At 47.1% G+C, this 13241-nt stretch overlaps 1 protein-coding gene across 1 annotated transcript in view; it reads left to right on the forward strand.

Moving 5' to 3' along the window:
• The window catches only part of OBSCN (obscurin, cytoskeletal calmodulin and titin-interacting RhoGEF), a 176250-nt gene that overhangs the window by 46838 nt on the left and 116171 nt on the right, over positions 1 to 13241 (forward strand). The window contains 2 exon segments of the mRNA XM_036225074.1: positions 4107 to 4382; positions 9524 to 9799. Coding sequence (XP_036080967.1) covers positions 4107 to 4382; positions 9524 to 9799 — 552 coding nt within the window.

A 13241-nucleotide genomic window follows, 5' to 3' on the forward strand; every position in this document is an offset into this window, starting at 1 on the left:
AAGACAGAACTTGGGTAGGCAAAGCTTAGGGGTTCTGGAACTCTTCCCTCCAGGCATGACGATATGGAAGCTTTCTTGGCACCATATGCAGTAAAATAGAGAGGGACGTTTGACTGCAGTGTCTGTGCCAACTCAGTGAAGAGCAGAGATGGTGGCAGAGCCCCTGCGATGCACACATTCTGTCTGGAATTCTCTTTTCAAAGCAAACGTGTTTCCCTTTTGTCTTCGGTTAGAGCGCTCTGTGCCAGGATTGCCCTGGAGTGTGATCTGTGAGTTTAGAACTGGAAAGCAATAGGGAACTGTGGCAGGTCATCCGTGGTCGATGAGGAAGGGGTCTTTGGTAAATCTGGGCGTCACAGCATTTACAGCTGATCACTATGTGTCTGAGCCTTTCTGGCCGGTTCACGGAGAAGTCTGTTTACTAACTTTATTTTCCTTTTCTCAGGAGTGTTTAACTTTGTATAAGGGTGGCTGCGGTGTCACATCAACTCCTACATACCACCACAGTAGTTGTTACTGTACCAGTATGTTAGGGTTTGTGGTGTGTGTAGATGCCAAGACCCCTGCCCAGGTCAATGGCCAGCGTGTAGGTGAATGAGCTGCTTGTTGCAGACAAGGTAGTGGGGCTGCTCTAGGCCACACTGCTGGTGCGGGGCCCGGAAGAGTTTCCTGGGCTCCTGCCTCCCTGTGTGCTCCTTTCCCCATTGTCGTCCTTTTGACTTAGATGGTGTCTTGTCCCATGCGTTCCTCCCTGTCCCCAGAGCCCACACTGGTGTTTGTCAAGGAGCAACAGGCACGCAGTGAGATGCAGGCTGAAGTGGGGTCCAGCGCTATACTGAGCTGCGAGGTGGCCCAGGCACAAACAGAAGTGATGTGGTACAAAGATCGTAAGTAGCTGAGTGGGAGCTCGAAGGTGCGCGTGGAGGCCAAGGGCTCCCTCCGGCGGCTGGTGCTGCAGCAGGCTGGGAAGACCAATGGCAGGGAGTACAGCTGTGAGACCGGAGGCCAGAGGGTCTCTTTCCGCCTGGATGTCATAAGTAGGTTCTTGGAAACCTGAATATTTTGGAGTTGATGGGACTGATGTTCAGCTAGATCCTCCATAGTTTTCTCTGCAGCTCTCGCATCTCCCGTCCTCTCCCTGCCTATTTGTCCTTCTATGACTGGGCCAAGGGTGGCTAGATTGGAAGGGTGTGTTTGGAAGGAGAAGGGCCATTTATGTTCTTGAGCGGTGTTTCCATACAATAATGTTTTGTATGTTCCCCGCACCTGTCTGGTTTTCTCTTTTTTTCCTGAGTCCTCATAGCTTGGCTTTTGGGTCTGCAGTAGACCAGGTGACTCTCATTTGGGGACGTGTGTCCTGTTAGAACATTCTGTGTGGAACCCCTTTGCAGTCTGATGTGTAGATTAGACATGGAGTGGAACAAGGAGTTTGTGCCACACCAGCACGCTTTGTCAGGTGTGAGCTCCTGTGGCAGCAGCCTGACTGGCCAAGTGGCACTTACGTCATAGCGTTTCATAATATATCATGTGAGTTGTCTGTTCCTCCTTGGTTGGTTCAGAGAGAAGGCTGAAAAATAAATGTACTTTTTTTTGTTGTTTGTTTTGTTAAGAGAGTCTTATGTTAAATAGAGACGGGCTGCAATCCCATATTCACTCAGAGGTGCCAACACAAAACAGTGTTGCGTGTCTGTGTCCATGGTTCCTGGGTGTGAATGATACCAAAACATGCTTTGTGTCTTTGAGGAACTTTGTTTAAAGAAAACATGACAATTTTTTTATGTAAAAAATTCAAAAATTGTAACACGTGGCTAATTTCTAGAAAACTATATCACAATAGACACAAGGGGAAATAGAAAACTCTAACAGTCCTATAAGCTCTGAAGAAACAGAACCAGTAATAAATCTTTTTATAGAGAAAGGCCTAAGACCAGTGGCTCTACTGATAAATTATATCAAATATTCTGGGAAGAAATTGTTCTATGTTTGTGGAGATTTTTCTAGATGATAGACAAAGGATATACCGTCTCTAATTCATTTTGTGTAGATAGCATAATGTCGATAACAAAACTCATGAGGAAATATGCAGAATTAAAATTATAGGCCAATCTCATGAATATCAAGGCCAAAATCTTACGCAAGATGTTAATAAATGAAATGGTGCAACATAAGTAGAGGACAGTACACATCGATGGGAGTCATAGTCCAAGAATGCATAGTCGGTTTAACGATAGATGTATTACATAAAAATAATGCATAATATCAGCATATTGAAAGAGAAAATGTGATTATCTCAACAAAGGCAGAATAAAAATGTTCGATAAAATTTATCATCATGTCTCCTAAAAAAGTATTTAATAAAACTTAGCATCAGTTTATGATATAAATTCTTAAACCATAAATAAAGACATTCTTCCTTAATTTGGAAAATGGTGCTACAGGAAACACCAGCTAACATCACTGAAAGTAGAAGATGTGACTTTGGGAGTAGAAACATCGTAAGAGGCTTTCTGTCACCACTCTTGTCCAACATTGGACAACACAATAAGGAGGAAAATAAGATACACTAAATTAAAATTTAATTAAATGTAAAATTTAAAAAGGTAGAATTACAGATAATATGGTTACCAATTCAGAAAATTCAAAAGATTAATGATTAGACTTGGTAAGAGACTTGGGAAAGATTACCACGTTAAAAAAACCGACATGCAGAAAACACTTCATATACATATGCTAGCAGCAAACACTTGGAAGATGGTATTTTAAAAGATTTACAATAGCTTCAACAATACCATTTTCTAATTCCAGATCTAATAAATAAGATTTGATTCCAATGGTGTCAAGTGGGTAAAATTATTACATGTTTTTGAGAGAGAGTAGGAAGATCTAGAGAAGACAGAAGCTCTGGGGACTCAGAGCTGTTCATTCCTACAAAAGATTGAAGCTAGGGCTTTTGATGGGGATGGATGCTGATGGATTGAGTACAAAGTACTGTCCTGGAGATAAGCAGGGTGACAGCGTTGGTTGTTCTAGGCTTATCAGTGGGCTTCAGTGATAAAGACAACGTGGTGCAAATGAAGATGTGTAATGGACCAAAGGGATGAAATGTTGCCCTCGGCAGTGCTCTATGCATATACCCTTCATCTTTTTGTTTTTTTCCCATGTTGCTAGTGCCAGGTGCAGAGATAGGAAGTCTTTTTATAAATGATGCTGAGCTCATTAACTATATAAAAATAAAATAAAATTGGAACTACTGCTCACATCAAATGCAGACATTAATCTAGGTGGGTTAGAGACCTCAGTTTGGCATGTAACACTCTAGCAGAAGTGTAGATGACTTCATGACCTCAAGGTGATGGCAGACTTTGTTAACAGGACATAAATGCAAAGGACAAATTTATATATTTGTTTATATTAAGATTAGGAATCTTATTTTATCAGAAGACACCATGAAAAAGTGCAATGGCAAGACACATAGATGGAGAGATTTTTACAGCACACATAACCTTTTATGCTTTAGCATTTAAAATATAACGAGCCCCTAAAATGAGTATGAAGAGAAAGCCAATTATATTGAAAATGGCTCAAATGTTGAAGAGCAACATCACGACCAGGAAAACTAATGACTAAAAATATCAGAAAATGTTCACTACTTTATAAGTTTAAAAGTGCAAAAGGCAGCCACAGGGGTACAACTCATTCTTCCCCGGGTGCCAACAGATGACAACTCAGAGAGAAGGTGGAGGGGAGCTGTGGGAACTCCACTGAACTACAGTGACAACATGCCCTCCACAATTGCCAGGGAGACTCCGTGTCATCTGGGAAGGTGTATGTGTATGTCTCTTGGCCCTGTGTTCCCTCTCCTAGAGGCCATATGCTCCGGAGAGTCTTTCACAGTGTCCCCACTTGGAAGGACCATGTGGGCAGTGGTCAATGTGCAGATGCATGTGCTGCTTGTCGCTGACAAGGCAGTGGGGCAGCTCCAGGCCACCATTTGAATCAAGGCCCGGAGGAGTTTCCAGGCCTCCTACCTCCTTGTGTATTCTTTCCCAGTGCCGTTCTCCTGACTAGAGTTACCATTGATCCTGTGCATCCCGCCCTGTCCCCAGAGCCCACAGTGGTGTTTGCCAAGGAGCAGCAGGCACGCAGCGAGGTGCAGGCCGAGGCGGGGGCCAGTGCTACGCTGAGCTGCGAGGTGACCCAGGCGCAGACGGAGGTGACGTGGTACAAGGACGGCAAGAAGCTGAGTGGGAGCTCGAAGGTGCGTGTGGAGGCCAAGGGCTGCGTCCGGCGGCTGGTGCTGCAGCAGGCTGGGAAGGCGGACAGCGGGGAGTACAGCTGCGAGGCCGGGGGCCAGAGGGTCTCCTTCCACCTGGACGTCACAGGTGGGTTCTCACGTTGCCGCTTTAGCCCTGATTGCAGATGACAATGAGACTGGCTTATGTCCAGACTGACCCTGGTGTTCTCTCCACTAGACCTCATCTCTTCACATACCCCATTCTCCCACCTCCCATTTGTATACCCACGGCTGAGCCCAGGGACCTTGGATGGGAGGGGTGCACAGAGAAGGGAGAGGGCCCTTCGTGCACGTCTTCGTGGTGTGTCCACATTCAGCACTTGGTCACTTTCCCTAGCACCTCCTTACAACTACCGTTAGTCCTCGGTGTCTGGGACTCTGCCTCTACTTGGCGTATTGGGCCGAGGTACACCAGATGTCCCTCACCTGAGGCTGGTCTACCTGCTCCTGCATGTCCGCCTTCACTCAGCCCCATGTGCGGGTTCTCACTGTCAGGAACTGTCCAAATTCATTAAAGCAGAAGAGGAAATTTCAGCCACCTGATACGCTTGGGATGCTCCCAAGACAAAACTTGGGTAGGCAAGATTTAGGGGTTCTGGGACTCTTCCCTCCAGGCATGATGATACGGAAGCTTTCTCGGCACCATATGTAGCAAAATAGAGAGGGATGTTTGATTGCAGTGTCTGTGCCAACTCAGTGAAGAGCAGAGATGGTGGCAGAGCCCCTGCGATGCGCACATTCTGACTGGAATTCTCTTTTCAAAGCAAACGTGTTTCCCTTTTGTCTTCAGTTAGAGCGCTCTGTGCCAGGCAATGCCCTGGAGTGTGATCTGTGAGTTTAGAACTGGAAAGCAATAGGGAGGTGTTGCAGGTCGCACTCGGTCGATGGAGGTTCTGTGGTAATGAGGCCAGATGTCACAGCATTTACTGCTGGTCACTCACTGTGTGTCAGCCTCTCTGGCCAGTTCACAGAGAAGTTTGTGTACTAACTTTATTTTCCTTTCTTCAGGAGGGTTTATCGTTATATAAGGGTAGCTGCGGTCTCACATTGATTCCTCTGTGCCACCACAGCAGGTGTTACTGCACCTGAGTGTGAGAGTTTGTAGGTGTGTGTAGATGCCAAGACCCCTGCACGGGTCAGTGGTCGTTGTGTAGATGAATGAGCTGCTTGAGCTGCCAAGGTAGTGGGGCAGCTCCAGGCCACACAGCAGGTGCAGGGTCCGGAGGAGTTTCCAGGGCTCCCGCCTCCGTGTGTCATCCTTTCCCCAGTGCCATCCCTCTGACTTAGAGTTATCATTGACCCTGTGTGTCCCTCCCTGTCCGCAGAGCCCACAGTGGTGTTTGCCAAGGAGCAGCAGGCACGCAGCGAGGTGCAGGCCGAGGCGGGGGCCAGTGCTACGCTGAGCTGCGAGGTGGCCCAGGCGCAGACGGAGGTGACGTGGTACAAGGACGGCAAGAAGCTGAGTGGGGAGCTCGAAGGTGCGTGTGGAGGCCAAGGGCTGCGTCCGGCGGCTGGTGCTGCAGCAGGCTGGGAAGGCGGACAGCGGGGAGTACAGCTGCGAGGCCGGGGGCCAGAGGGTCTCCTTCCACCTGGATGTCACAGGTGTGTTCTCTGGGTGCTTCTTTACCTTTGTTTTTAGGTAGCTTCGTTTTCAGCTGATGATGTGACTAATAGCCCCAGTGGACCCTTGTGCTCTTTCCATTAGCCTTCATAACTTCAAGTTTCTCATTTTTCCACTACTATTTTCGTACGTGTGGCTGAGCCAAGAGAATTTGATGGGGATCGTGTGTGAGGAAGGGAGAGAGTCCTTCTCATTCACTCCTAGTGGTGTTTCCACGCAGTAATGCTTTATTACATGTTCCCAGCAGCTTCCCTGAATCCTTCTGGTGCTCCCTGGTATTCAGGACTCTGGCTGTATCTGGTGGCTGGGGTTTGAGTTAGACTAGCCGTCTCTTGTCTGCAATATGTGGACATGCTTCGATTAAATGTTTAGTAGTTTCCATATCCTGTCTTTAGCTCATGTGAGGGTTCTTGCTAGGGACAGCTGTTGGAATTTCATTGAACGAAATTAAAGGGGTAATTTTGGCTACTTAATCATACCTGTAATTATCTCAAAACTAAAAATTTGGTATATTATAGTTTTAGGTGTTCAGGGAGACTTGTTCCTCTTTCACTCCATATACCAAATCTAGATCCATATTTTGTTGTAATATTTGTTTCCCTTTGTTTTCAGTTAAAACATTTTATGTCAGCATTCTCATTTAAGTTTGATTTGTAAATTCAGAAATGGAAAAAAGTATATATCTGATACTACATCACTTCACACTGTTAATTTTGAATTCCTCTGGTAGCACCCACCACTGTCTCATAAAACAGTATTTTTTTCATGGATTTTCCATAATGGTTAGTGTGTCTGTTCCTCCCTGGATGGTTCCTAGGGAAATCCAATAACTAAATTTATTTTCCTTTCATTAAGAGGATGTTAATGTCAGAAAGCAGTAGCTGACAACCTACAATGAGCCCAGGTGCCAGCGCATAACAGTTTGGTATTATGTCAGGATATAATGGGTGTGTATATACACAAAAACTCACCCTGATTTTTGTCAAACATTATTGTAAGAGGATATGACAAATTGTTTTATGATAATAAATTTGAAAAGTTTGAACAATTTTGCCAGTTCTTACAAAATTATACCATAAGTGACACAAAAGAATTAAATACCTCTAATAGTCCTATAATCTTTTTTAAAGCATTTTTTATTTCCTACAATCTTTTAAATAATAGGACCATAATCAATAACCTTTTCAGAGAGAAAAATTTAATCCCAGTGGCTCTACTGGTAAATTACATGAATGTTCAAGAAAGAAGTTGTTCCCTGTTTGTGGAGATTTTTCTAGAGATTGAAAGAAATACAGTCTTCAGATTGTGTTCTGTAGATAATATAATATGGATATCAAAATATGGCAAGGAATGAAACAAGAGTTAAAATTACAGGCAGCTCTACTATAAGTATCAAGGCAAAATGTTAGACAAATATTAGCAAGCTGAGTTCAGCAATATATCAAAAAGATAATACACTGCGATGGAGGTTGTGGTGCCAGAATGCAGAGCTGATTTACCTTTAGAAACATGAGGAGATCAGTATAAAGCATGACACTATCAGATTGAATAAAAAAAATGATGTGATTATCTCAATAAATGCAGACTAAAACCATGATAAAATTAATGTTATAAATTCAGAACTAACGTTTGATAAAATTTAGCATCAACTCATGTCATAAAATTCTTAACAATCTATAAATAAGATTGTCTATCTTTAATTTGATAAATAGTACTACAGAAGGCATCAGGTAACTGCATACTTAGCAAGAACCTTGAAAATTTTGCCTTTGAGACAGAGAACAACACATGAGGTCACTGTCACCATCTCTGTGTGCCTTTTTACCACAGAGGAAGGGGGAAAATAATGTGAGTTATAAAAATGGGAAAAATAAGTGGAATTCACAGATGATATGAATCCTGATGCAGAAAATCTTAAAGATTAATTATTGGAATTAATAAGAGTTTAGAAAAGTTACTGTGTAAAAAATCAATGAGCAAAATCATTTTATGTCCACGTACTATTAACACAGTTGGAAAATGAACTTTTAAAAGATTTAGAATAGCATGAAATGTATCACATTTCTAGTTCCCAGTTTAATAAAGCTGTTTATGATATCAGTGGAGGAAAATTGTTAAACATTTTTGAGAGATGGTAAAGAAGATCTGAAGAAATGGTTGGAAGTCTGTGGAAGACTCACATATGTTCACGTCTGATCAACAAATGTTTTTCTTTGGGGGGCTGAAAATGGAGAAGCAGATTCCAGAGTCCAAGCAAGAAGATCTAGGTGTGAACATGTATCTATAAGATATCGAGAATTGTCAGAATGCTACAGTAATAAAGATAATGGGGTCACAGCCTAGGAACAGTGATTAAATCAAAGGAAGAGAATCGTGAGCTCGCTAGCAGGGCACTGAACGGCCCCTGCTTGTTTTTCAACATCTAGCTCGTGTAGACAGTGAAGAAAGGATCATTTTTTTAATAAGTGGTGATTTCAACATTTAATCATCAAAAATATATACACAGTTGACCCTTAAACAACATGGGCGTTAGGGATGCCAACCCTCATGCACTTGAAAATGCACGTATTACTTAAGTTTGTCTTTTCCATCTGCAGATTCCCAGCTGCAGATCAAAAATCCTATTTTTGATCATTGTCGGTTGAATGTGCAAATGTGAAAGCTGGGGATATGAAAGGCTGACAGTGTATTTATTGTAAAAATAGCGTCATATAAGTCTACCCTTGCACTTCAAACCCATGTTGTTCAAAGGTCAACTGGATAGGAAACTTCCACCACACTTCAAAATGAACTCCGGGTAGGTGAGACACCACAGTGTAAAAGGTGAACCCACAAACCCCTCAGAGGATGGGATGGATTATTTAATGACTTTAGAGTAAGGAGATACTTCTAAAACAAAACAATGAGACAAGTTTCTATATTTGACTGCATTAAAACAGAACTGTGATTTTTCCAAAGATACCAGGGGAATCAAAAACTAACCTGTACAGATAGTTAAGATATTTACAAGATACTTAGTTGTCAAATCTCTAGCCTTTACACATAACGGTCTGAAAATGAATAAGAAGGAAGACAGATAATGCTATTGCAAATCAGGCAAAAGACTGAGCAGTGACACCACAGAGAGGCGAACAGCAATGGCCAAGAAGGTTGGAGTAGTTGCCCCACTTTTTGGGTCATCAGGATCATACGATCGACCACTACAGGGGGTACAAGCCCCTGGGTGCCAACAGGTGACAGCATGAGAGCAGCAGAAGGGGAATCTCTGAACACCTCTGCACTACCATGACAATAAGCCCCGCAAAATCAGGGGGGAGACTCTGTCCCCTGGGAAGGCATCTGTGCATGCCTCCTGTACCCATGGTCTCTCTCCTAGAAGGTGTATGCTCCAGAGAGTTGTTCCCAGTGTCCCCACCTGGAAAGGCCACGTGGGCAGTGAATGGTAGGCAGATGAATGTGCTGCCTGTCACTGACAAGACAGTGGGGCTGCTCCAGGCCGCCATCTGGTGCAGGGCTCAGGGGAGTTTCCAGACTTCCTGTCTCCCTGTGCAGTGTCCCCTCTTGTGCTGTCCTTCTTACTTAGAGGGTATCTCTGACCCTGTCCGCAGAGCCCACAGTGGTGTTTGCCAAGGAGCAGCAGGCACGCAGCGAGGTGCAGGCCGAGGCGGGTGCCAGTGCTACGCTGAGCTGCGAGGTGGCCCAGGCGCAGACGGAGGTGACGTGGTACAAGGACGGCAAGAAGCTGAGTGGGAGCTCGAAGGTGCGTGTGGAGGCCAAGGGCTGCGTCCGGCGGCTGGTGCTGCAGCAGGCTGGGAAGGCGGACAGCGGGGAGTACAGCTGCGAGGCCGGGGGCCAGAGGGTCTCCTTCCACCTGGACGTCACAGGTGGGTTCTCATGTTGCCGCTTTAGCCCTGATTGCAGATGACAATGAGACTGGCTTATGTCCAGACTGACCCTGGTGTTCTCTCCACTAGACCTCATCTCTTCACATACCCCATTCTCCCACCTCCCATTTGTATACCCACGGCTGAGCCCAGGGACCTTGGATGGGAGGGGTGCACAGAGAAGGGAGAGGGCCCTTCGTGCACGTCTTCGTGGTGTGTCCACATTCAGCACTTGGTCACTTTCCCTAGCACCTCCTTACAACTACCGTTAGTCCTCGGTGTCTGGGACTCTGCCCCCTACTTGGCGTTTTGGGCCGAGGTACACCAGATGTCCCTCACCTGAGGCTGGCCTACCAGCTCCCGCATGTCCACCTTCACTCAGCCCCACGTGCGGGTTCTCACTATCAGGAGCTGTCCAAATTCATTAAAGCAGAAGAGGAAATTTCAGCCACCTGATACACTTGGGATGCTCCTAAGACAGAACTTGGGTAGGCAAGATTTAGGGGTTCTGGAACTCTTCCCTCCAGGCATGACGATATGGAAGCTTTCTCGGCACCATATGTAGCAAAATAGAGAGGGACGTTTGACTGCAGTGTCTGTGCCAACTCAGCGAAGAGCAGAGATGGTGGCAGAGCCCCTGCGATGCACACATGCTGTCTAGAATTCTCTTTTCAAAGCAAACGTGTTTTCCTTTTGTCTTCGGTTAGAGCGCTCTGTGTCAGCAATGCCCTGGAGTGTGATCTGTGAGTTTAGAACTGGAAAGCAATAGGGAGGTGTTGCAGGTCGCACTCAGTCGATGGAGGGTCTGTGGTAAATGAGGCCAGATGTCACAGCATTTACTGCTGGTCACCATGTGTCAGCCTCTCTGGCCAGTTCACAGAGGAGTTTGTGAACTAACTTTATTTTCCTTTTCTCAGGAGGGTTTATCGTTATATAAGGGTAGCTGCGGTCTCACATTGACTCCTCTGTGCCACCACAGCAGATGTTACTGGACCTGAGTGTGAGGGTTTGTAGGTGTGTGTAGATGCCAAGACCCCTGCACGGGTCAGTGGTCGTTGTGTAGATGAATGAGCTGCTTGAGCTGCCAAGGTAGTGGGGCAGCTCCAGGCCACACAGCAGGTGCAGGGTCCGGAGGAGTTTCCAGGGCTCCCGCCTCCGTGTGTCATCCTTTCCCCAGTGCCATCCCTCTGACTTAGAGTTATCATTGACCCTGTGTGTCCCTCCCTGTCCGCAGAGCCCACAGTGGTGTTTGCCAAGGAGCAGCAGGCACGCAGCGAGGTGCAGGCCGAGGCGGGTGCCAGTGCTACGCTGAGCTGCGAGGTGGCCCAGGCGCAGACGGAGGTGACGTGGTACAAGGACGGCAAGAAGCTGAGTGGGAGCTCGAAGGTGCGTGTGGAGGCCAAGGGCTGCGTCCGGCGGCTGGTGCTGCAGCAGGCTGGGAAGGCGGACAGCGGAGAGTACAGCTGCAAGGCCGGGGACCAGAGGGTCTCCTTCCACCTGGACGTCACAGGTGGGTTCTCATGTTGCCGCTTTAGCCCTGATTGCAGATGACAATGAGACTGGCTTATGTCCAGACTGACCCTGGAGTTCTCTTCTCTAGACCTCATCTCTTCACATACCCCATTCTCCCACCTCCCATTTGTATACCCCCGGCTGAGCCCAGGGACCTTGGATGGGAGGGGTGCACAGAGAAGGGAGAGGGCCCTTCGTGCACGTCTTCGTGGTGTGTCCACATTCAGCACTTGGTCACTTTCCCTAGCACCTCCTTACAACTACCGTTAGTCCTCGGTGTCTGGGACTCTGCCTCCTCTGAGCATATTGGGCCGAGGTACACCAGATGTCCCTCACCTGAGGCTGGTCTACCTGCTCCTGCATGTCCGCCTTCACTCAGCCCCATGTGCGGGTTCTCACTGTCAGGAACTGTCCAAATTCATTAAAGCAGAAGAGGAAATTTCAGCCACCTGATACGCTTGGGATGCTCCCAAGACAAAACTTGGGTAGGCAAGATTTAGGGGTTCTGGGACTCTTCCCTCCAGGCATGATGATACGGAAGCTTTCTCGGCACCATATGTAGCAAAATAGAGAGGGACGTCTGTGCCAACTCAGTGAAGAGCAGAGATGGTGGCAGAGCCCCTGCGATGCGCACATTCTGACTGGAATTCTCTTTTCAAAGCAAACGTGTTTCCCTTTTGTCTTCAGTTAGAGCGCTCTGTGTCAGCAATGCCCTGGAGTGTGATCTGTGAGTTTAGAACTGGAAAGCAATAGGGAGGTGTTGCAGGTCGCACTCGGTCGATGGAGGGTCTGTGGTAAATGAGGCCAGATGTCACAGCATTTACTGCTGGTCACTCACTGTGTGTCAGCCTCTCTGGCCAGTTCACAGAGGAGTTTGTGAACTAACTTTATTTTCCTTTTCTCAGGAGGGTTTATCGTTATATAAGGGTAGCTGCGGTCTCACATTGACTCCTCTGTGCCACCACAGCAGATGTTACTGCACCTGAGTGTGAGGGTTTGTAGGGTGTGTGTAGATGCCAAGACCTCTGCACGGGTCAGTGGTCGTTGTGTAGATGAATGAGCGGCTTGAGCTGCCAAGGCAGTGGGGCAGCTCCAGGCCACACAGCAGGTGCAGGGTTCGGAGGAGTTTCCAGGCTTCCCGCCTCCGTGTGTCATCCTTTCCCCCAGTGCCACCCTCCTGACTTTGAGTTATCATTGACCCTGCGCGTCCCTCCCTGTCTGCAGAGCCCACAGTGGTGTTTGCCAAGGAGCAGCAGGCACGCAGCGAGGTGCTGGCCGAGGCGGGGGCCCCGTGCTACGCTGAGCTGCGAGGTGGCCCAGGCGCAGACGGAGGTGACGTGGTACAAGGCCGGCAAGAAGCTGAGGTGGGAGCTCGAAGGTGCGTGTGGAGGCCAAGGGCTGCGTCCGGCGGCTGGTGCTGCAGCAGGCTGGGAAGGCGGACAGCGGGGAGTACAGCTGCGAGGCCGGGGGCCAGAGGGTCTCCTTCCACCTGGATGTCACAGGTGTGTTCTCTGGGTGCTTCTTTACCTTTGTTTTCAGGTAGCTTCGTTTTTCAGGTGATGATGTGACTAATAGCCCCAGTGGGACCCTGGTCCTCTTTCCATTAGCTTTCATAACTTCAAGTTTCTCATTTTTCCACTACTATTTTCGTACCTGTGGCTGAGCCAAGAGAATTTGATGGGGATCGTGTGTGAGGAAGGGAGAGAGTCCTTCTCATTCACTCCTAGTGGTGTTTCCACGCAGTAATGCTTTATTACATGTTCCCAGCAGCTTCCCTGAATCCTTCTGGTGCTCCCTGGTATTCAGGACTCTGGCTGTATCTGGTGGCTGGGGTTTTGAGTTAGACTAGCCGTCTCTTGTCTGCAATATGTGGACATGCTTCGATTAAATGTTTAGTAGTTTCCATATCCTGTCTTTAGCTCATGTGAGG

Source organism: Rousettus aegyptiacus, unplaced genomic scaffold (genome assembly GCF_014176215.1).
Source record: "Rousettus aegyptiacus isolate mRouAeg1 unplaced genomic scaffold, mRouAeg1.p scaffold_m13_p_7, whole genome shotgun sequence".
Lineage (NCBI taxonomy): Eukaryota > Metazoa > Chordata > Mammalia > Chiroptera > Pteropodidae > Rousettus > Rousettus aegyptiacus.